The sequence below is a fragment of the Dasypus novemcinctus genome, chromosome 21 (genome assembly GCF_030445035.2).
Source record: "Dasypus novemcinctus isolate mDasNov1 chromosome 21, mDasNov1.1.hap2, whole genome shotgun sequence".
Classification (NCBI taxonomy): Eukaryota; Metazoa; Chordata; class Mammalia; order Cingulata; family Dasypodidae; genus Dasypus; species Dasypus novemcinctus.
Window position 1 is genome coordinate 35675418 of NC_080693.1, and position 22246 is coordinate 35697663.

The 22246-nt window shown below is 53.2% G+C and overlaps 2 protein-coding genes across 4 annotated transcripts in view; one reads left to right on the top strand and one right to left on the bottom strand.

Annotated features, from left to right (window-relative positions):
* On the top strand, positions 1-7021 carry SLC46A1 (solute carrier family 46 member 1). 3 transcript variants are annotated; one of them, XM_071210473.1, is made up of 6 exons: positions 1-108; positions 293-403; positions 804-1656; positions 3499-3582; positions 5234-5390; positions 6380-7021. In XM_071210473.1, the coding sequence occupies exons 2-6, from the start codon at positions 398-400 to the stop codon at positions 6435-6437; spliced, it is 1158 nt and encodes a 385-aa protein (XP_071066574.1). In that variant the 5' UTR covers positions 1-108; positions 293-397; the 3' UTR covers positions 6438-7021. The 3 variants fall into 3 exon arrangements, 2 of the variants coding, with proteins under 2 accessions (XP_071066574.1, XP_004450011.1); XR_011646822.1 differs by lacking the exon at positions 1-108 and adding an exon at positions 4117-4222 and having other exon boundaries at positions 122-403; XM_004449954.5 differs by lacking the exon at positions 1-108 and having other exon boundaries at positions 129-403.
* Positions 4993-22246, bottom strand: part of SARM1 (sterile alpha and TIR motif containing 1) — a 26423-nt gene continuing 9169 nt past the window's right edge. The window contains exons 2-9 of the mRNA XM_058283806.2: positions 19991-20609; positions 19274-19486; positions 18927-19018; positions 18579-18814; positions 16371-16473; positions 16110-16299; positions 10796-10917; positions 4993-10646 (exon numbers count right to left, since the gene is read on the bottom strand). Coding sequence (XP_058139789.1) covers positions 10517-10646; positions 10796-10917; positions 16110-16299; positions 16371-16473; positions 18579-18814; positions 18927-19018; positions 19274-19486; positions 19991-20609 — 1705 coding nt within the window. The 3' untranslated portion in view covers positions 4993-10516. The remainder of the gene's footprint in view (positions 10647-10795; positions 10918-16109; positions 16300-16370; positions 16474-18578; positions 18815-18926; positions 19019-19273; positions 19487-19990; positions 20610-22246) is intronic.

A 22246-nucleotide genomic window follows, 5' to 3' on the forward strand; every position in this document is an offset into this window, starting at 1 on the left:
GGCGAGAGAGAGAGGGACTGCGAGGCCCCTGGCCCCGCCCTGCCCAACAAGTAAAGAGGGACGCCGGGCGCAGGCGCAGACTCTGCCGGCCTGGGTCTCGCACCGCAGGTCGGGGGAGAGTGAGACGCGCGCAAGTCCCGCAGCCCGCCGAGCGCCATCACCGGCGCGCGTGCGCATGGAGGGGCGCGCGGGTGCCCCTGGCGAGGCCGGCGCACGCCGCGCCCCGGCGGTGCTGTTCCGCGGCCCGGTGGAGCCGCTGCTCTTCCTTGTTAACTTCTCTTTGGTCCTGCAGGGCCCGCTCACTACGCAGTACCTGTGGCACCGCTTCAGTGCCGATCTCGGCTACAATGGCACCCGCGATCGGGGGAACTGCCACAACCAGAGCGCCAACCCCCTCATGCAGGTAACAGCGGCGAGACGGAGCCCGGGCCTGGGCTGGAGGATGCAGGGCAGCTGAGGGCCCCGGGCCGGTGTAGAAATTTGGGGGGCAGATGGCGAGAAACGTGGGTGCTGGGTGGTGGGCGGGCCGGAGCAAAGTTGGGGCGTGACAAGAGAACCGCGATGTGGGGGGATGCGAGATAAAGCGTGGCCTTGAAGGGGGTAAAGCTGAGGAGTTGGCTCTTGGGCCGTTTCCCATACCTCCCCTCCAATGCCAGGTTTTGAGAGAATTGTACTAAGATATTTATGGCTTTTATGGCTCCAAAGAAAAGCCTCATCCCCATAACGCCCAGTGTCGAGATGTGATGGGGGTTGGGCAACCCAGAGGGCAGAACAGCACTCTAGTAAGACTTATGCCCCCACAGAAAGTGGAGACCCTCACCTCCCACTGGACCCTCTACATGAACTTGGGCGGCCTCCTGGTGGGGCTCTTCTCAGCCACGCTGCTGGGGGCCTGGAGTGACTGCGTGGGTCGCCGCCCGCTGTTGGTGCTGGCCTCATTCGGCCTGCTGCTCCAGGCCCTGTTGAACGTCTTTGTGGTGCAGCTGCAGCTTCCCGTCGGCTACTTTGTGCTGGGCCGTATCCTTTGTGCCTTCCTCGGCGACTTCGGCGGGCTTCTGGCTGCTGGCTTCGCCTCCGTGGCAGATGTCAGCTCAGACCGCAGCCGCACCTTCCGAATGGCCCTGCTGGAAGCGTGCATCGGGGTGGCAGGGATGTTGGCCAGCCTCATTGGGGGCCACTGGCTCCGGGCCCAGGGTTATGCTAACCCTTTCTGGCTGGCCCTGGCCTTGCTGATTGTCGTGGTTCTCTATGCAGCGTTCTGCTTTGGTGAGACGGTGAAGGAGCCAGTGTGCGCCCGGCTCTTTACACTCCGTCACCATCGCTCCATTGTCCAGCTCTACGTGGCTCCGAGCCTGGAGAAGTCCAGGAAGCATTTAGCTCTGTACTCATTGGCTCTCTTCGTGGTAATCACTGTGCACTTCGGGGCGCAGGATATCCTGACTGTCTATGAGCTGAGTGCACCCCTCTGCTGGGACTCCAAGCTAATTGGCTACGGTTCTACAGCTCAGTACCTCCCATACCTCACCAGCCTGCTGTGCCTGTGGCTGCTCCAGCACTGCCTGGCTGATACCTGGGTGGCTGAGATCGGCCTGGCCTTAAACATCCTGGGTATGGTGGTCTTTGGATTGGCTACCATCACAGCCCTCATGTTCACAGGTAAAATGTGTGGGATCTGGTACAGCTTGTCCCAGAGACACTGAGGTGCAAGTTGGGGCCCAGGCACTCTATGTGGTTCATGCCTAGGCGCTTGGAAATACAGTGTTGCCCACAACCTGCCCTGGAGAACAGCTAAGAAACCCCAGAAAAATGCCATCTTTGTTATACTGAAGTCAGACTCTAACTAGCCAAAGTAATTAATCCACATTATCAAACATAAATACAGCTAGTAATATAGAGCAAAAGAAACAGTATGGCTCATAACACTAATTGTTGTAGCCCTTGGCCTCTCACAGCCTATTCACGGTGTTCTTAAACAAAGTCCATGCCTTTAATGCCTTAATATTCACTTCTCTGATAAGCGTCACTGGACCTCAGATATCATTGGTCAGCTTCTCTGGGTTTTGAAAGACAAAACAACTGTGAAATTTCTGCTGGTTTCAGTTCTTCTAGTCAGGAGGGACTGGCCAGGGAATGGGGAAGTCAGCTTTTTTAAAGGGACAGATTTAATTGATGTAGCCCTAAAATGTATTGTGTGCAAGTCAGCCATTCGATAATCACAGGCACGTTTCTTATCTCAGCTGCTTACCTGGAATATGAAGCAGGAGACCAGGTGCCTTTTCACTCCTGCCCAGCATCTGCCTTGTCCTGGATGCTGGGCTAAACGCCATGGGGACTTGCTGAGATGATGAAGACAGTTGTTCTGGGGAGTCCCAGTAGAGTCTCAGGGATTTGGGCAGCCTGACACCTGCCCCTCAGGGCTCTGGAGTGCCCCATTTTATATCCTTCTTGGAGGAGATGAAGTTCTTGTTCCCTAGGAACTTTATTGAGAAGGCAGCAGCCACACAAGGGAGAGAAATGGTTATGAAGAAAACAGGTTAAGACTAGTGATAAGTGCAAAGGGAAAACATGCCCACAGTGTGCTTCCTATGCCATGCCCTTCATTATGTTACCTCATTGCTTCCTGCATGAGCTTCCTGTGGCTGCTGTAACAAAGTACCACCAACCTGGTAGCTTAAAACAACAAAAATTTATTCTCTCACAGTTCTAGAGGCTGGCAGTCCAAAATCAGTATCACTGGACTGAAATCAAGTCGTTGGCAGGGCCATGCTCCCTCTGGGGACTCAAGGGGAGGATCTGTTCCTTGCCTCCTTCGGCTTCTGGTGACTTCCAGCATTCCTTGTCTGTGGCCGCATCACTCCAATCTCTGCGTCTATGGTCACGATGCCGCTGCCTCTTCTGTTTGCCTTCTCTGTTGTCTGCCACATTTACCTTGGCATCCCTCTTAGAAGGTTACATGTGATTGCGTTTAGGGCCCACCCTGATAATTCAGGGCAATCTCCCCATCTCAAGTCTCTTAACACTTGTAAAGACCCATTTTTCAAAAAAGGTAACATTTACAGGTTCCAGGCATTAGACCTGATATCTTGGGGTGGCCATTCTCCAGCCTACTTACCCTCAGAACCGTCCTGTGTTAAAGGCCTTGTTTTCCTCCTTTTATAATAAGGAGTCAGGCTCAGCAAGGGTAAGTATCCAAGGACACACACAGTAAACAACAGTGTTAGGATTTGAACTCAGGGCCGACTCCAAACATGCCCTGCTTGTTTTCAGTGCCCTGTCATCTCCCTACCAAGTGCTCAGTGGGGTGGGTGTGCACGCTGTGACCTCAGGAGGTGTTCTGACAAGGCGGCAATTGGTGGGAAATCAGCATTCATTCATGAAAGGAGTCGCACATGGGCCAGCCTTGAGAGTAGCCATCTCCATTCCTCCTTGGCCATTGTCTCCCTACCCTTGACCCTCTCCCTGACCCCATTTTCCTGATGGTTGCTTATTTCTTCACAGGGTATGGGCTCCTGTTCCTGTCGTTAGCCATCACACCTGTCATCCGGTCCAAGCTCTCCAAACTGGTGAGCAAGTCAGAGCAGGGTGAGTGTCAGAATCAACCTGCACCTGGTTCCTCATGCCTGATGCTGCCTGAGCTGGGCAGATGGGCAGCCACGGGCTGCAGTCCACTGCCCTTCCTCCCTCCCATCCTGGAGAAGTGGCCAAGACAAACACAGTCTGTTGAATTGTCTGGGGCTGGCAGAGGAACAGGTTCCCTTGGATTTCAGACCACAGAATTGGGATTTGCAATCAGCAGAGCATAGTTGTGTTCTTTCTGGGTAACCAGAACAAAGCATTTACTCTCTAGATCTCAGCTTTTCCATCTGTGAAATGGATATGACATTGCCAGGGTTCCCTGCTTCTAGTAGGTCAGAGTGTACAAGCCTTGTGAAGTAGGTTTAATTGTCCCCAGTTGACAGATAAAGAAACAGAGGCCCATTGGTTAAACCAGCTTGCCCAAGGTCATTTAATAAGTTTTACAAAGGATGTAAACCCAGGTCTATTTTATAAAGGACAGTGTCTGAAGCTTCTTTAAATTCCAGTCAGGAAACATCTCGCTCTTCCACTTTTCCCCAGATACCCTAAAAGAAGAATCTAATGATGACAGAGACCCTTGTGCCATTCAGAGCCCACCATGGGCTCGATTGTCCCCAGAACCCATGTGACTTCATTCATTCACTCAGTAAGCTGTTTTTCCTGCACCTTCATTGTACCCAGAGATGCCAAGGGGAACAGGAGGAAAGAATAGCTCTTACCCAGCTGGCTGTGTCCAAGGGGCCAGGCCCTGCAATAGGTGCTTTACATGTAAACTTGACATTCCCGTGAGGTAGGAGATTTCCCTATTTAACAACAGGGGCAGGGGATGGAAACTCAGAGAGGAGAGCAACTTATTCAGTGGTCACACAGCTAATGGGTGTCAGAACTGGGAATCAAACCAGCATTCAGTCCCAAACAGGAGATAATTTCAGAGGATAAACCAAAAACCATTTCTAGTAGGCTTTCATTAGAAGATATCATATGTACTTTTAAAAAACAATCCATATCATTTATTTCATCCCCAGTAGTTTTTAAATTGCTGCATGCCTCTCCTCCCAGTCCTGGCTGCTGTTCTTTTGAGGGATGCTACACTGGCCCATTCTTTGCAATCACATAAGCTAGCAAGGCATGTGTCAACCAAGCTGTAGGTTGGAGCCAGGCCTGGAAAATATTTTTCAAACAATCCTTTGTGTCTGAGGTGGAACTGTTGAGAGTGTGATGGAATTGCATTGATTGGGATTTTAAACCAGATGGCCTTGTAAGAGTCCTACTACTATAAGAATCTGAGGGGAAGGAGTGGGAAGGATTAGTACAGTGTTCTGGTAGTAGCTATAGGGGCTAAAGCCTCAAAAGAACCTTCTTCAATAAGCTTCCTAATCACATGTACTTTTTTTTTGTTTTTTAAAGCAACACGAGTTTATTAACACATGAAATTTTAATGTTGATATAAGAGCAACCATTTACTTAGTGCACCCTGTGTGCCAGGTGCTTTCCATGCATGACCCCATTTACTCCGTATTGTGATACTTGATGCAGTAGGATTTACAGGTGAGGGCCGTGAGACTTGGAGAGGTTAAGTGACTTGCCCCAGGTCACACAGCTGTCAGGTAGTGGCACCAGGATTTGATTCCAGAGCATGGTATCTTTTTCTTCACAGGTGCTCTCTTTTCAGCTGTGGCCTGTGTGAACAACCTAGCCATGCTCTCAGCCACCGGCATCTTCAACTCGCTGTACCCGGCCACCCTGAACTTCATGAAGGGGTTCCCCTTCCTCCTGGGAGCTGGCCTCCTCGTCATCCCAGCCATTCTGATTGGGTAATTGGCTCTGAACCCATTCTCATAACAGGGCCCGTTATGAGGTTTTTCCTTCTTCTTCCTCCCAATCAGAAATAGCAGGGAAGCGGACTTGGCCCAGTGGTTAGGGCTTCCGCCTACCACATGGGAGGCCCGGGGTTCGAACCGCGGACCTCCTTGACCCGTGTGGAGCTGGCCCATCGCAGTGCTGATGCATGCAAGGAGTGCCCTGCCATGCAGGGGCATCCCCCATATAGGGGAGCCCCACACGCAAGGAGTGCACCCTGTAAGGAGAGCTGCCCAGTGCGAAAGAAAGTGCAGCCTGCCCAAGAATGGTGCCACACACATGGAGAGCTGACGTAGCAAGATGACGCAACAAAAAGAAACACAGATTCCCGGTGCCACTGATAAGGACAGAAGCAGTCACAGAAGAACACACAGCGAATGGACACAGAGAGCAGACAACTGGGGTGGGGAGAGGGGACAGGGGAGAGAAAGAAATCTTAAAAAAAAAAATCAGAAATAACAGCCTCACTCATGGGACCCCTTCTGCTTTGGGTGTCTCAGTCCCGGCTGACTGTCCCATGCAGATGGCTGCCTAGCCTCCTGAGAACCATGGAGGGGTGGCGAGGGGACCGGTAAGGCTAACAATGTTGCTTCTTGTCAAAACTGTGTTCTGTCCCTCAGTTCCCCTCACCCCCCTCCATTCTCATTTTGTAGAAGGAACTCTGGCAGCCAAAATATGCTAAAGGGAACCCCAGAGAGCTTCCTTGGCTTGTTGTGCCTGAGCCACAGGCTGGCCTGGCCCACTGACTTCCTTCCCTATAGCTGTAAGAGCCGTTTTCCAGAGACTTCTGTCCTGGGGCATTGCCCTCCACTCCTCAGCTTGGGGAGGGGCTATAGGAAGGGAATACCTGGACCAGCCCACCCAAGGAAAAGCTGTGTGAGTTCCCTAGATGGGAGCTGAGGCTCCCCCGTGTCATATCTGAGCTCTCTCTGGTCTCTCACAGGATGCTGGAAATGACTCATCCTCACCTTGAGTTCCAGCAGTTTCCCCAGAGCCCCTGATCTGGCTGGACCAGGAGACAGGGGCAAGAGGAGAGGAATGATCTCTAATCAGCTCACAGCAGCACTGCAGCTCCCCTCAGGGCTGTGCACCTGTTGAAGAAGGTGGTCAAGCTCCACCGAGGCACCTGCCGCATCCCACAACCAACACCCGTGCCAACCAATGACTAGGATATGGACTCAACCCAGACAGGCCCACACCGGGCAGGTGGTGGGGGAGCATTGTGACGGTACTGTTAACCCTTTATACATCTGTCAGAACCCTCCAGGGAAAAGAGAAGAGAGGTCCTGAGAGATGACATCTCAGGAACCAGGAGAAGCATGAGGGCTGACATCTGTAGTCCAGGCAAAATGCACAGCCCGTGCCGTTCGGTTCATGACGTGTACCAGCTGTGTGTCTTCTTTGATGATAAATAATGATGTCAGATAGTGAAAGTTTCGGGGGAGGGGAGGTTAGCGGGAAGGGCTTAGTGCCCTCTAGAGAGAGTGTGCTGCTGTGTGCATGGTGGGGACTCAGTCCTTGGCCATGACCTGCCTGCCCCTGAGCCCAACAGTGCCAATCACCATAATAAATCCTTACAATCACATGGAAGTGAAACTTCTGGTCCCCAAGGCATCGGGCCTTGGGGGCCTCTGTTTTCCCACTTCTTTTGTCCCACCTCAGAACAGCTGCTGGACTGGGCAGGAGCCCCTGAACTGCCCAGAGCCAGGATTGGTCCTGGGCTTGGCCAGCCCAGGCCTCCTCTTATCGCCTTTTCTTCTGAGCTGCAGGGAGATGAAGGCTGCCAGGCTTGCCTCGGGCCAGTGGGAGAGCCCTGGGGCAGAGCCCTGGCTCCTGTTTGCAGAGGAGCCGTCAGAGCCACTCCCTGAAGGCAGCTATACTGGCCTTTCTAGTCTGTCCAAGCAGAAGCAGTTTTGCTACCACCCAGGCCTCCACCAGCTCTGTCGCTGGGCATTTCAGCAGTCCTGTGATGAGAACACCCCCCACAAGTCCAACAGTCAACAGGGACCTGGGAGATGGGGCTGATTTCCCATATGATCCAGGGGCCCCGGCGGCCCACAGGGAACGAAGGGCCCATTTCTAGGGAGTTAGGAAGGTCTAGATCTGAAGGTGAAAGGCAGAATCTGATTTAATATTAAGGCACTGGCTTTGATGAGGGCCATAAGCTCCCCAAGCAGACCCAAAGCAGCTAGTTTTGGTTCTTCAATCCAGAGTTGCCCAGCTGGACTTGGCCCCCTGCTGCCACTTCTACCCTCATTCCCTCTCACCTCCCCTGCCCTCAGTGCCAGCCAGTTCTTCCTTGGCTGGAAGTCATGTAGATACAGTAGGGGGTGGCCTGGGGCAAACCAGAGTCAGCTGGGACCTCTGCAACCTGAGCCCCTGTCTCCAGCCTCCTACCTCACTGTCCCCACTGTCACAGGGAGACCTAAGCAAGGAGAAGACTTTCTACTCACTGTCCCACCATGAGGCCCATGAGGCAGCAAGGAGAACAGGGAAAGGCACTGAGCTGGCCTCAGGCCTGGGTTCTCTGGGCACTGCCACTGACCAGCTGTGTGACCTTGAGCCAGCCCTCTGGGAAGGGCCAGATCAGTGGTGCCCCACGCTGTCTGATCGTAGGGATCGCTCCTGGTTGGGCCAGTTCAGGAAACTGGATTAGCTGAGGTCCTGAGGACCCTTCCAGTTTATACATTCTCGAATGAGATGCCTTTTTTCACTGTCCTGCATGGAGCTGGGGGAAGGATGAGTGAATGTGACTGGACTTTTGGCCCATGGGACAGAATGATCTCTGAGCGTCCCTGAGCAGTTCTTGGCTCCTGGGGCGAGGTGGGGTGAGGACCTAGCTGACTCGGCAGCAGCCCAGGCAAGCAGAAAACCCAGACCCTGGAGACCCAGGCAGGCAGGCTTGGTAGGAAAGGCCGCTTCTCAGCCCTCTGTCTCAGGACCTGCCCAGAGGGGCCAGGCCTAGGTCGAAGATGAGGCCAAGGTCCCTGCCCTGGCCGCAGTCTGAGCAGCGTGGCAGGGGAGGTGGTCATTCCTGAACATACTGGCCAGGCAGCGGGGAGGGTCATTGCTTCACTGTCCTGGCTGCGGCCGGCCTCTGGGCTGTGATTCCCCAGAGGGATAGAGGAGGCGGCCAGAGGTCATCCCTATGGCCAGCTGGTGGCAGTGTGGAGGGTGTGCCAAACAAAAAGGGGCCAGGGAGCCTCCGTGAGTGCTGCCTGTGGGGGCCCCGGGAGGGAGTGGGGCCGAATGGGGACAGGAAGGCAGAAAGCTTCCCCTCAAGGATGCCCATCACACTGTATTATTGACTGCTTTGCGAGGGCCACACCCAGGCTGCCTGGCTCACCAGCGAGTCTCGGATCTGGCCCTGGGACTGGCCTGGGCCCTCGTGTGAAGGTGGCGGGGCAGCTGGGAATCGAGTACAGTCAGAACCGAAGAGCTCTGGGCCAGGACCATTCTGTGGACAGTATCTGGCAGGGAAGGGAGAGGAAGGGAGGCAAAGGGGAAGAAGGAATCCAAGCCTGGAGCAAGGCCTTTGACTTTCTGATGTGGCTTGGGGCTAGAAGTGGCCTGGCAAGCACCTGGGGGTGGGAGGCAGGGGAGGTGGGAGCTGAGCCAGCCTTGAGGTTTGAACCTTCTGCCCTCAGGAGGCAGGGCGAGGTCCAGTTGACCCCACTAGTGCTGAGCCTGGGTTTATTGGAAGGGAGCCAGAGGGTCATTCCTGCTCAGTTATTTCTTTATGGCCCCTGGGTCAGCCTTTTGTTGCCTAAACCCACACGTCACTGCCAGATTCTTTGGGGCACCAGCTCAAGGGGGTCTCACAGGGCACTTCCACCAGGTGGTGGACTGGGTGCCACTCCTGGGGCTCCAATGAGGAGTTGGGAAAGTAGTCTTTCCACCTTTCTGAACCTCAGTTTCGTTATCTGTAAAATGGGGACAATCATACTAGATACCCAGATAGGGTTGTGATACTACAGGGACCATGGCGTGGTGTTCGGGAAATGGCAAGGATTTGTGAGGGATTCATGCTTTTGGGCCTTGCTGCTCAAAGTGTGGTCCCTTGATCAGCATCACCGGCTCATCAGGGAAACTGAGAAATGCAGAATCTCAGTCCCGCCCTAGATCTTGAATCACGCCTGCATTTTAACAAGATCCCCAGGTGACTCAAATGCACATTAAAGTTGGAGAAACTGCCCTGGGTAACAACCCTAGCCCTTAAGGATCCTGTCTCCTCCCGCAGAGCTGCAGGTTCCACTCTGGCTGCTCTTGCTGCCTCGGCGGCTGCCTTGCACCCTAAATAAGTGGGTGAGGATCTGGGGGAGCCAGCTGGGCCAGGCTGTGTGGGAGGCATGGGGTAGGGCGAGCTAGCTGCCCTTTGAGGAGTGGCCTCCCCAGGCCTGGGCCCAAGCAGGGGTTCTGTGCACCAGTGACTGCAGCAAAGCCGGCCACAGCTATAGACACACCCTGGTTGTGGCAAAGGAGGCTGCAGCTCAGGAGGGCTGGGAGGAAGTGTCTGGGGCCAGGCCCTGACAGAAGAGGACTGATGGTTACAAGGCAAGGCCACGAGGCGGCAGACTGGTGAGCTCAGGGGCCAGGCACAGCCTTAGTGAGAACCGTCACTAGCCTCGTCCCTGGCCAGCTCCTGGGCCCAGACCCTTGCTCTGCACCATGGTGCTCAGGCTGGAGAGGGGCTGGGCACTGCCCTACAGCCTGCCGGAGGCTGCCTGCCACCAGGGGAGGGGCGTGTGTGCAGCTAACTCCCGATCTCCAGTGTCTCCAGAACTGAGCAGAGACCTTCCTTACACCTGGGACAGAGAGCCCTGCTGGCAGGCTCAAGTGGTGGCGGTGGGGGCTGGTTGAAGTGTAACCCTCGCCACCCCCAGTGCCTGGCTTCCTCTCCTTTCTAGCCACAGAAGATCGGTTGGAGGTGGGCCATGAGGGTGGGTAAGAGGAGAGCCACTTCCTGAGAAGAGCCCAGATGTCTCAGCCCAAGGAGACCTGCTCGAGTTGCTGCTCCAGTGGGAAGGATGGTGGCAATGGGGGAGGGGGGTTACATCAGGACTTAGGAACCGGGGGCTGCTTAATTTGGGCCCATGGGTACAGCACCCTCCAAACTGGTGTCGGAGCCTGCAGAAGAGTCCCGGGAGGAGCGGCCCTGCAGAAAGCGGATGATCTTCTCAATGGTGGCCTCCTGGTACTCGTGTGACCACCTGCGGGCAAGGGGGCAGCACGGGTCAGAGGGCTCGGCAGAGGGAGCTGCTGGCGGGCAGGGTGAGGGTATTTGCTCTGCCCACTAGCGCCTCACAGGGCGATTTGTACCCACACCCCTGTCATTGGGACCCTGGTCCCAGTGGCTTACTTGATGCCATTGAAGGTGAGCACCGCCTGCATGTCCTCAGGCAGGGCCTGGGGCTCGGGCCACTCGAAGCCATCGATGACGGGCACAATGTTCTTGCTGCAGCTCAAGGCAGTCACGATTTCCTGGAGAAAGAACAGAGGGGCCTGATGGTGAGCAGGAAGAGACCTCTGTCCCCTTCCAGGGACCCTGAGGCCTTGGGCTCCCAGCACCTGCCTGGCCCTCCCAGCACCTAACTGGCCACAGCAGATGGGACACTGGTCCTGCTGTATGCCTCAACTTCTCCCTCATCTCTGCAATCTATCATGCAATCTATCATGAGCCCTGCCACTTGTACTTGCTTGTTTCTCAAATCCACCTATTTTTGTGGATTTACCCCCACCCTCCACCCCCTGCTCTAACCTCCCGTTATCTTTAGCCCCCAGCAGGTCTCCCCTCATCCACTCTTGCCCCTTTAATCTGCTCTCCATACTACCCCGTTCACCTAGTTAATTGGTGCGAAATGCAAATCTGATCATGTCACCCCCTACTTAGAACTTTTCAAGAATAAAGTCCAAACTGCTTAATTTGGCCTGCAAGACCCCGCGTGGTGGGCCACAGCCCACTTCTCAAGCTCTTCTGCCCCTGCGCTGGCCTCCCAGCCACACCCTCACCCTTGCCGTCAAGCCCCTTAGCCCTGCAGGGTGCTGTTTCCTCCACCTAGAAAGCCCTTTCCTGCCTCTTCACTTAGCTAATACTCATTTTTCCAAACTGAGCTCAAGTAGCACTTTCCCAGCGAAGTCTTTCCTCACTTCCCTACCAGGGTAGATTCCTCTCTCTCACACACACACACTTTTTTTTAAGGAGATACCATGGGTTGAACCTGGGACCTCGTCCATGGCAAGCAGGTGCTCACCCATTGAGCTACACCCACTCTGCAGGTTCCCCATCATAGGCTTTCATAGCACAGTGTATTCCTGCAGCACAGCTGCGAGGTTAATTAATTAATGGGTAACTTACTTAATACCCATCTTCCCCTCCAGACAGAAGAGCAGGGACCATGTCTTGTACTCGCCTTATATCCCCAGCGCCTTTCACAAAGCCCTGCCCATAGCCAGCCCTTGACAAACATTTAAAGGATGCATAATGAATGAGACAACATAGAGTAGGAGGTAAGTTTAAGGGCTGCATCCTGGAATCATCAGATTGGGTTCACATCACGTCTCTGACACAGGTTGTGGGACCTGAGGCAAAATCAATGGCCTCTCAAATGCTCCGTCAGGTAACTGATAACCCCTACCTTGTAGGATTGTTGGGAGGAATAGCTGTGACCTTCGGTGGAGGGTGGATAGAGCAGCACCCAGCATATGATAAATACTAGGTGTTATTTCTTCCTCTGGACAGTGGGGATAATGAAACCCACTTCACAGGTTGTTGTAAGGATATTACTTAACGGGTGCCCTAGTAAGGGCTTACTGAATGGTGATTTTGTTGTTATTGATTTTCTCCTTCCAAGAGGGAACCACAAGGACTGGACTTTTCCTGAGTGCAGTACACTTGTGGTTTTCCACATTGATCGTCCACTAAATGTGGCTTCAGGGAAGGGATTTTAAAACCAGAAGCAATTAAGCACTGAAAACAACTGAGGAGGGATGATAGAGCCTTTTTTTTTTTTTTAAATTTATTTATTTATTATTTAATTTCCCCCCCTCCCCTGGTTGTCTGTTCTTGGTGTCTATTTGCTGTGTCTTGTTTCTTTGTCCGCTTCTGTTGTTGTCAGTGGCACGGGAAGTGTGGGCGGCACCATTCCTGGGCAGGCTGCACTTTCTTTTCACGCTGGGCGGCTTTCCTCACGGGTGCACTCCTTGCGCGTGGGGCTCCCCCACGCGGGGGACACCCTTGCGTGGCACGGCACTCCTTGCGCGCATCAGCGCTGCACATGGCCAGCTCCACACGGGTCAAGGAGGCCCAGGGTTTGAACCGCGGACCTCCCATGTGGTAGACGGACGCCCTAACCACTGGGCCAAAGTCCGTTTCCCTGATAGAGCCTTTGAGGCTGGTCCAAAACTAGGGCTCTTACCACCCACCTGCCTCCACCCTCCTCCTCCCCATCTGCTGGGAGAGCGATGGGTGTCCAGCACCACTGTGGAGCAGAAGCTTTCCTGGGGAAAGGACCTGGACCCTGACTGGCTCCCTGGGGAGTCTTTCCAAATGGGGAGCCTCCATTTTGGGGGCAAGGAGAAGGAAGCCCAGAGAGGGGCAGGGCCTATGCTTCTGAGTCACTCACATGGCCAGTCCAGGAGGGGCCTCTAACTGTTGTTGTTTTGTTTTGTTTTGTTGGTTTGTTTTAAAGATTTGTTCCATTTCTCTCCCCTTCTCCCCGCACCCTGCATTATTGTCTGCTCTCTGTGTCCACTCGCTGTGTGTTCTGTGTCCGCTTGCACCCTCAGCAGCACTGAGAAACTGTGTCTCTTTTTGTTGCATCATCTTGCTGTGTCAGTTCTCCATGTGTGTGGCGCCACTCCTGGGTGGGCTGCGCTTTTTTCACGTGGGGTGGCTCTCCTTGCAGGGCGCACTCTTGTCTGTGGGGCACCCCCTCAGGGGGGGGACACCCCGGCATGGCACAGCAGTCCTTGCATGCGGCAGCTCTGTGCATGGGCCAGCTCACCACATGAGTCAGGAGGCCCTGGGTATCGAACCCTGGACTCTCCCAGATGGTAGGTGGATGCTCTATCAGTTTAGCCATGTCCACTTTTCGTGTTTTGTTTTTTAGGAAGCACCAGGGGTTGAACCCAGGACCTTGTACATGGGAAGCAGACACTCAACCATGAGAGCTACATCTGCTCCCCTAGGGCTGTTTTGACCAAGCCCTGCTGCCTCTCTGCTGAGCTTCTGGACGAATTCTGACCCTGCAGCAATTTGTCAGGAAACCTTTAGACATTTGTTTCACCCAGAATTACACAGAACCAAAGATAGCCAAACCACTCAGTGCACAGATGCAGATCTTGACTAATGGCTTATTCAAGATCACTTAGCTAGTTAAGAACAAAAACTTGATTAGAGCCAGGACTTCTCACCTGGTAAACCTAGTGGATATGGCTCACCCTCTCCCAGTCACCTCAACTTCATTTGTGTACTCATTGATTCAATTATTCTACAAACTTCTTCAAGGGCCATTTTTTAAACAAGCACAGCTTTGGGCATCAAGGAGACAGTGGTGAACAAAGCGAGGTCTGAGCTCTCGTGGAGCTTCTCAACATTCCTGTCTATCAGAAGGCAGTCTGCCTCCTGCTCTGGGCAAGAGGCCACATTCCTCCAGGGTGCCCTCCCCAAAACAGGCCCAGTACACAGCCCCTCCTGCATGACCTCTGGGGTTTGACCCTCTTTCCCATTACTAATTGCCATCAGACTGCACCCTAGTGCCAAAGCCTTCCTCCTAAAACCCCCTGCCCTGGCATCACCCCTCTCATGAGCTACCTGCCCCTCTGCTTTCAGTACAAGTCTTCTCCCTGCCTTTGCACACTTTATAACCTGGTTCCGTAGTTCTTATCCAACCAGTGATGTGCTGGTAAATGTTTAGCATCCAGCTCTCCAGGGGAAAAGAACAACCAAACAAACAAAAAATCGAATCCCTAATTTGTAGTGTTTGCCAATTCCCTTGGTGTAAAGACTCCCTCCATGGTGGATTTCAAGCTACAAACATGACCTCATTGAACATGGAGTTGGGAAGAGTGATGGACGGTCATCTCTCATGTGAACTGAATCCAATCCTAACCCCCCACCTCCCCTCACACCCCATCATATCTGTGCCACAGAACATGGTATAGGTCCTGAGAAAGCACATGGGCTCTGGGGTCAGAAGGATGGAATTCAAAGCCCAGTTTTTCTGATTTCTACTTCATTAGTGCGGCTATCGGAAAATTATTCTACTTCCCTGAGCCTTCTTCCTCTGTATAAGATGGAGAAAGCAATACCAATGATGCATGTAAGATTTTGGCCTCTTTCTCATCCCTACCTTTACTCCTTTGCTAATGGGTTCCCCCTGCCTGGGGGGCTTCTATTACACTTACCTAAATTCTTAAGGCTCTTCTCAAGTTATGCTTCTTCCATGAAGTCTTCCCTGATTATTACAGCTGCCAATGATCTCTCCCTTCTCCATACTATTATAGCCAGTTTGTCTACCTCACATTTATGCCAAATTATAGATGATCCAGTCATTTGGCCTACATTCTTGTCTCCCCGGCTGCTTGAGGACAAAGGCCCCATCTCAGCTGATTACTGTGTCCTTCAGTCCAAGCTCCAATTCCTACTGTTTGACCAATGAATAATAACCTACAGATGTGACATGGGTCCATCCATCCATTCATTGCACAGATATTCAATGCATTTCTACTACGTGCCAGGCACTGAAAATACAGTGGGGATTACTGGGGATTGAATCATGTCCCCCACATGTTCACATGCCAATCCCTTGAACCCATTTGTAGATAGGACCTTTGGAGATGTTATTAGTTTAGGTGTGCCCATACTGAATGAGCGTGGGCCGTTACCCCATATGGCTGAAGTTCCTATAACTAAGAAAATTGGACATGGAAGGAGAAGCCATGTGAAGCAGCCAGAAGCTGGAAATCAATGGAACCCAGAAGACAAAGGCAAAGATGCTGCCATGTGCACTGCCATGTAACAAAAAAGCCAAAGAACCCCAAAGATTGCCAGCCAGCCAGTAGATACCAAGCCCAAGAGGAAGCAAGCCCTCTGGCCTCTGAAACTGTGAGCCAATAAATTCCTTTTGTTAAGCCAACACATTGTATAGTATTTGTTTTAGCAGCTGGGAAACTAAAACAGTGATTTTTATCATGGTAGTAGTTGTAATAATGATATCAATATGAAGGATCGCTACCATGATTGAACAGGCATCATGCCAGGCACTCTGCTAAGCACATCACAAACTTTAGCTCTTTTAATCCTTATAACAATATCCTAGGGGGTTCAGCACTATTATTATCTCCACTTTCCATAAATAAACACAAAGCTTATTGGGGTTAAGTAACTTGTCTAAGGCCAGAGGCAAGATTCAGACTCACAGCTTTGTGCTCTTAATTATTCCACTCTGCCTGTCACTCACAGAACATATTTTTCAAAATATTTTCATCCCTTTCTGATCATCACAATAACCCTTTTGCAGATGTGGAAACTGAGGCTCAGAGAGCTTAACTGGCTTGCTAAAGTCAGAGCTGTGGCTCCTGACTTCCAGCTGGCCAGGGAGGTGCTTTTGCTGGGGAATGCAGACGAGAAGGGAAGGCCAATGCTGGCCACAGAGGCCAAGGCTGTCACCTACCTTGTGCACCCAGTCCTTGCAGTCATGGTCCTGCATGCACTTGTCCAGTGCCCCGGCTGACAGCACCAACACAAAGTTGCGGGCACCCATGACACTCTGGATGAGCTTGTCCTCAAATTTGCCCGCTTCCAGCTTCTCCACATCAATGAAGACACTGAAGCCATGCAACTGCAGATGCACCTTCAGGAGGCTACAAAGAGGTCCCCTGTCACCACATGGCCTTGCTCCAAGACCCCAGGCTGCCTGCCTGCCCCTCCTCACCTGGCCAGCTGGGAGCCTGAGTTCCGGCGGTAGCTGATGAAGACATCTGGGGTATCCCCGCTGGGCTTGCAGCTGGTGCAGGGTAGTGGGGAGTGTAGCATTTCTGAGGTGGACAAGAGACAGGGCGATGAGGGCCCCTCCCCCCTACTCCCCATGAGGTACATCATCCCTTGAGTACTTAGTCCCCTCACCATCCGGACCTCTTGGCCCTACCCAGGCAGGCTGGCTGGTGCCTTGGGTGGGACTTGCTCCCAATGGGTTATTGAGATGAAGAGATGGGGCCGGGAAGCGGAATTGGCCCAGTGGTTAGGGCATCCGTCTACCACATGGGAGGTCTGTGGTTCAGACCCTGGGCCTCCTTGACCCATGTGCAGCTGGCCCATGTGCAGTGCTGAGTGCCCTGCCACGTAGGGGTGTCCCCCATGCGCAGGGAGTGTACCCCATGGGGAGAGCCTCCCAGCGTGAAAGAAAGTGCAGCCTGCCCAGGAATGGCGCCGCGCACACGGAGAGCTGACACAGCAAGATGACACAACAAAAAGAGACACAGATTCCCGTGCCGCTGTCAACAACAGAAGCGGACAAAGAAGATGCAGCAAATAGACACAGAGAACAGACAACCGGGGTGGGGGAGGGGAGAGAAATAAATAAATAAATCTTAAAAAAAAAAAGAGAGAGATGGGGCCTATGGGAAGGAAGGATGCTAACCATTGGTCAGTCCTGTGGGGAGGCACGCACTGTAGTTTAGGGACACTGGCATGCACCCCCAGCTCCTCACTCTCCCCAGGGCTCCAGCCCTGCCCAGCCAGCTACCCATGGGCACTTGAATCTCACCCCAAGTCTGCTCCTCACTCCCTGATTCATTTCCCATCATGGCCAGAAACCTGGGTATCAGCCTTAACTCCTGCCCCTCGTTCCTTCAGTCAGCAAATATTTATTTAGCATTTACTGAGTACCAGCCACTATTATTAGTACTTGGGATATAGCAGTGAACAAAACAGACAGCCCTGCCTTGGGGAGCTGACTTTCAGCCTCAGCCTCAGAGCCTCAGCCTCAGAGCCTAACAAGTGTCCTGGACTCCAGCCCCGGGGCCCTCCCTACGTCCAGACCCCAACTCCAGCCTTCTCATTGGCCTCTCAAATTCATACCTGCCCAGCCTAATCCTTTGCCACAGCTACCAGAGGATCTTTCTAGAACCCAAATCTAAGCATGTCCTTGCCGCCACTTAGAACCTGTACCACGTACAGTTCCTCCTTAGGGAAGGGTCTGTAAACTATTTCAGCTCCAGGACCCTCGTTTCAAAAAATGTAATCTTGGGATTTCTATTAGGAGCTTCAATATAAAAATGACAAAAGCCAACTTGCTTTGGTTGAAGAAAAAGAAAAGGCCAAAGGATAGTACCTTGTCCTTTGTCGGTGTAGAATGATTAGATGCATGAAAAGAATCTATCTTCTTATAATATACAGATTTAACACCCACAAACAACATTCATCTGTTTATGAAGCAGAAAGATGTGGGTTCACATCCCACTTGTCATATGATGGCTTTTCACCACCTTGGGCAATTTACTTAAATTCTTTAGATCTTAATTTAATCATCTTTAAAATTAATGCCTATGATAGAAATGTTCTTTATCCATGGATTGTGATAGTGGTTACACAGGAGTATACATTTTTCAAAACTCTTTGAACTGGACACTTTCAAGTTAAATGATATCTTTCTTATTCTTTAAAATCTTTTTTAAACTTGATTAGAAAAAATTAGCACCCCTGTATGGATTAATGCACCAATATCCATTAAAACTTAATATGGTAGCTGACATATAGTAATTGATCAATAAATATTAACTAATCTATCAGGAAAAAAGGGGGGTTGCTAGAGCCCCAGAATCCACCCTGCCCTTGTGACCTCCCGAAAGTACATAGCCCACACTTTGTAAGCTGCTGGCTAATAGGAGAAGCCCATCTTCCCGCCCCCACCCCGTGGATGCACCCTCCATGCACTGTCGTTCCTCCATGTGTGTCTACACTGCTCCCTTGTCATGGGCTGCCCTTCCTCCTGCCACCCACCCCGTCCCACCCCAGTACATCAGTAACTCCCCAGCGAGGCTGTCCCCACCAGCTGTCTCCCCTCAACTCTACTCCCCCTCCCCCGCCCACCCTCTTGGGCTGGGACTGGGGGTGGGCTGGCGTTCCACGGGGGCGGGCTGACCTCTGGCCGCTGCGATGATGCGGGTGCGGTGCACACCCAGGCGGATGCCGCAGTCCTCCAGGAGCTGCTGCTCGGACACGCGGTGCAGCAGGGAGCGGTCCAGGCCGCAGCTGACCAGGCCGTACGTGTACTGGCGGAAGCGCGGGTCGAGGCTGCCCAGCCAGTCGGCCAGGTTGCTGCGGTCGCACGTAGCGTAGTTGGCGAACGTTTTGAGCTCCGTGAGCTCCCTAAAGAACCTGCACGCACGGAGGAGACGCGGAGGCCTGGCTTGAGACTGGCCAGTGGCAGAGGGAGTGTTTAGTTCGACCTGGCGGCGGGGGTGGGGGGGGCGGGCAGGACGCTCGGTACCTCTTGCGGGTGATGCGGGACTTCATGCCGAGGTCCGTCTGGAGCTCCTCCTCCGTGAGCCGCAGAAGCAGGTCGCCATCCACCTGCTGCTCCTGGAGGAGGGGGCAGGTGTAAGGAAGGGCTCCCATTCTCAGCCCCTGAACCCCGAAACCGGATGCAAGGGGAGGGAGCTGGGGAGGGGGAATGAACTCTCTTCAGAGCCGAGTGACCCCGCCCTGGGTGTGGGGGCCGGGTGGGGGCGCAGTTGCCTGTGTCCAGGGAGCCCGGGGCACCGAGAGACCACAGGCAGGGCCCGCGGTAGGCTCTGCCTCCAGGTAGGCGCCCCCCACCCCAACCCGCAGCTCTACCCGGAAGCTCTCGCAGAACTGGGAGAAGCCGATCTGCTGCAGCCACGTCTGCACCTCGGCCTCCTTCCAGCTGGCCACGCAGGGCAGGATGGGTCGCGGCACCTCCTCGCCCACCAGGCGCAGCGCGCGCTTGGCCAGCGCCGACGTGGTGCCGTTGGTGGAGTAGGAGACCAGGCGTTTCAGGCTCTGGATGGCACCAATGTCGCTGAACACCTGTGCCGGGAGGGATGAGCAGGGTGTTTTGCGTCCATACCAGTTTGCCAGCGGCCCCCAAACGTGCTTCCTCAGTCCTTCCCTCTTCTTCATCCAGCCAATCACCAAGTCCTAATCCATTCCTTAACCACCTTGACTGTGTGCCTCTCTCTGCCTTTGCCGTCTTGCCCTGAGCCCTGCCTCCACCATCTCAACTGTCCCATCATAGCCTGGCCCTCTTGCCTCCAAGCACACCATGGTCTATGCCATCTCCACACAGGAACCAGTTCTTGAAACCCAAGTATCCCCTGCTTATAACCACTTGATGACTTCCTATTGCCCCAAAGACCAAGTTCAGCTCCGGTCTTACCTTCGAACCTGAATGCCTGGCACCCCCATCCCTGGCCTTGCCTTCACCTAACTCTCGTGCGTACTTCAAGTCCCAGTTGAATGTCACGTCCTCTGAGAAGCCTTCCCAGATGCCCGCTAACCTTCCCCCCCACTCGGCACCAGACCCACGCCCACCTTTGTCTTGCCCTGCAGGCTCTTGATGGCAGCCTCGGCACAGAGGTAGAAGGCGCCGATGCACTGAGCCTCCAAGCGCGACGAGTCGAGAAGCGGCACAAGACGCTGCAGGTCGTCGGGCCCGCGGCCCTGGCTTGTGTCGCTGGCGTCCACCAGACAGCGGGCGAAGCGGCCGGGGTCCAGCGAGGCCACGAGCGGCTCGACGAGCGCCAGCGTGCCGGAACGCTCCACCTCGCGTTCCACCTCCTTGTTGGTTGCCAGAACCGCCACTGCGAGGCAGGCGTGCAGCCGTAGCAGCTCATCCTCCTTGGAGAAGGCGAGCGGGAAGAGCCACTCGGCGGCTCGCTTCTCCACCATGCGCCGCTGCGCCGCCTGGCCGCCGTGCAGCGCGCAGTTGGCCAGCGCCAGCGCGCAGTGGCGCAGCAGCGCCGGGTCGGTGCGGCGGCACCAGTACAGCACCGCGTCCAGGCCGCCGGCAGCCACCAGGCGCTGGCACGTCTCCTCCGAGTGCTTGAACATGTGCTCCAAGATGCCTGCCACGCTCCGGGCCAGCTCCACGGGCTCGCGTTCCTTGGCCAGGTTCAGGATCACACCCAGCCCGATGCGTGCCACGCGATCACTGCCGAGAGAAGGTTGGGGTGAGCGGACTTGTGGAAGCTTGGGGGCTTGATTTGCCCGCTGGTGTTCCACGGTCTGATCACTTACCTTTCCTGAGCCTCACAACGGTGGTATGAGACTTGGGGGAAAGCATTCCCCTCCCCGCAGCTTTCTCACCCTCACCGCCAGCTGGGAAGACCACACTCGTCTGATAACGGTGCTCCGTCCTGGCCACGCCCATCTCCTCTCCCCCCCTCCCCCTCCCCCTCACCGTGAGAGGCCGTAGGTGTTGAGTTAAGAACCCCAGCTCTGGAGCAGATCACCTGGGTCTTGGCTTCTTGGCTACTTTCTAGCTGTGGGACCTTGGGCACCTTTATCTCTGTACCTCAGTTTCCTCATCTCATAAGTGGGATAAGAATACCTAACTCATAGGGTTATTAGGAGGAGTAACAAGATAATCCACCTCAAGTGCTTGGCACAGTGCCTGGTACATAATAAAGATTCAATAAATCTTAACTTCTTATCACCTCTTGAAGTACATCGCTCAGCCATGCCTTCAGTCTCTTCCTCACTTGATACTCCGTGACTGGGGTGCATGTATTCGTTCATTCAAAAGACACTTATTAAGGACCTGCTCTGTGCCAGAAACTGCTCTAGGGACTGGGGTTAAGCAGTGACTAAGACTGATTTGAGACAGACAATAAGCAAGTAAACAATGAATGAACATGTGATATGGCCATGATGACAGCAAAACCAGGGAATGTAATGGAGAGAGTCTGGGGGGAAGGATGTATCTGATGAGGTGACATCTGAGAGCTAAATGTCGAACGACACATGTGAGTCTCTAAGAGAGTGACAGGCAGAGAGGACAACAAAGACAAAGGCCCTGAGGGCTCATAAGCTTGGCATGTTTGAAGAACAGAAAGAAGGCCAGAGAAATTTGCAATATCAAAAACCAACACGGAAGAAATAAAATCAACAAGGGATTAGAATATATAATAAACATTCAAATCAACAAGGAAAAGGCAGTAAATTCAATAGATAATGACCAAAGGGCCTAAACAGGCAGTTTACAAAAGAAGAAATCCAGAATGTTAACAAGCAAATAAAAAGATTCTCTAATGCATTAGTAACCAGAGAAATGAAAATTAAAATAACAGCTATCACTTTACACCTATTAGACTGGCAAACACTAGAAGCCAGATAATAAGGAAGGTTGGTGGGGAGTGGGCATATGAATGCCCTGAAATTCTGTGGCTCGAGGTGCAGTCTGGGACATCAGTCTGGAGAGCTGGCAGGAAACACGTACCCCACAAGTCAGAAATTGGGGTTCGTGGTTCTATATCCCAAAGAGATTCTCACACAGGTGCACATGGGGTCATGGACAAGGATGTTAACAATGGTATTATTTGTGGTGTGGGGAAGTTGGAGGCAATCCATGTCAAATCTGGGATGGAGAGGTAACAAAGGCAGGTGCCCACCCTGGAGGATTATGGACTGAATAGACAATAACATAGCCCCATGAAAGATCTTAAAGACATAACACTATCCTCAAATCCATATGGGAATGCAAGGGGCTCTGAAAAGCCAAAACAATCTTGAAAAAGAACAACAAAGTTGGAGGACTCACACCCCTCAATTTTAAAACTTACTACAAAG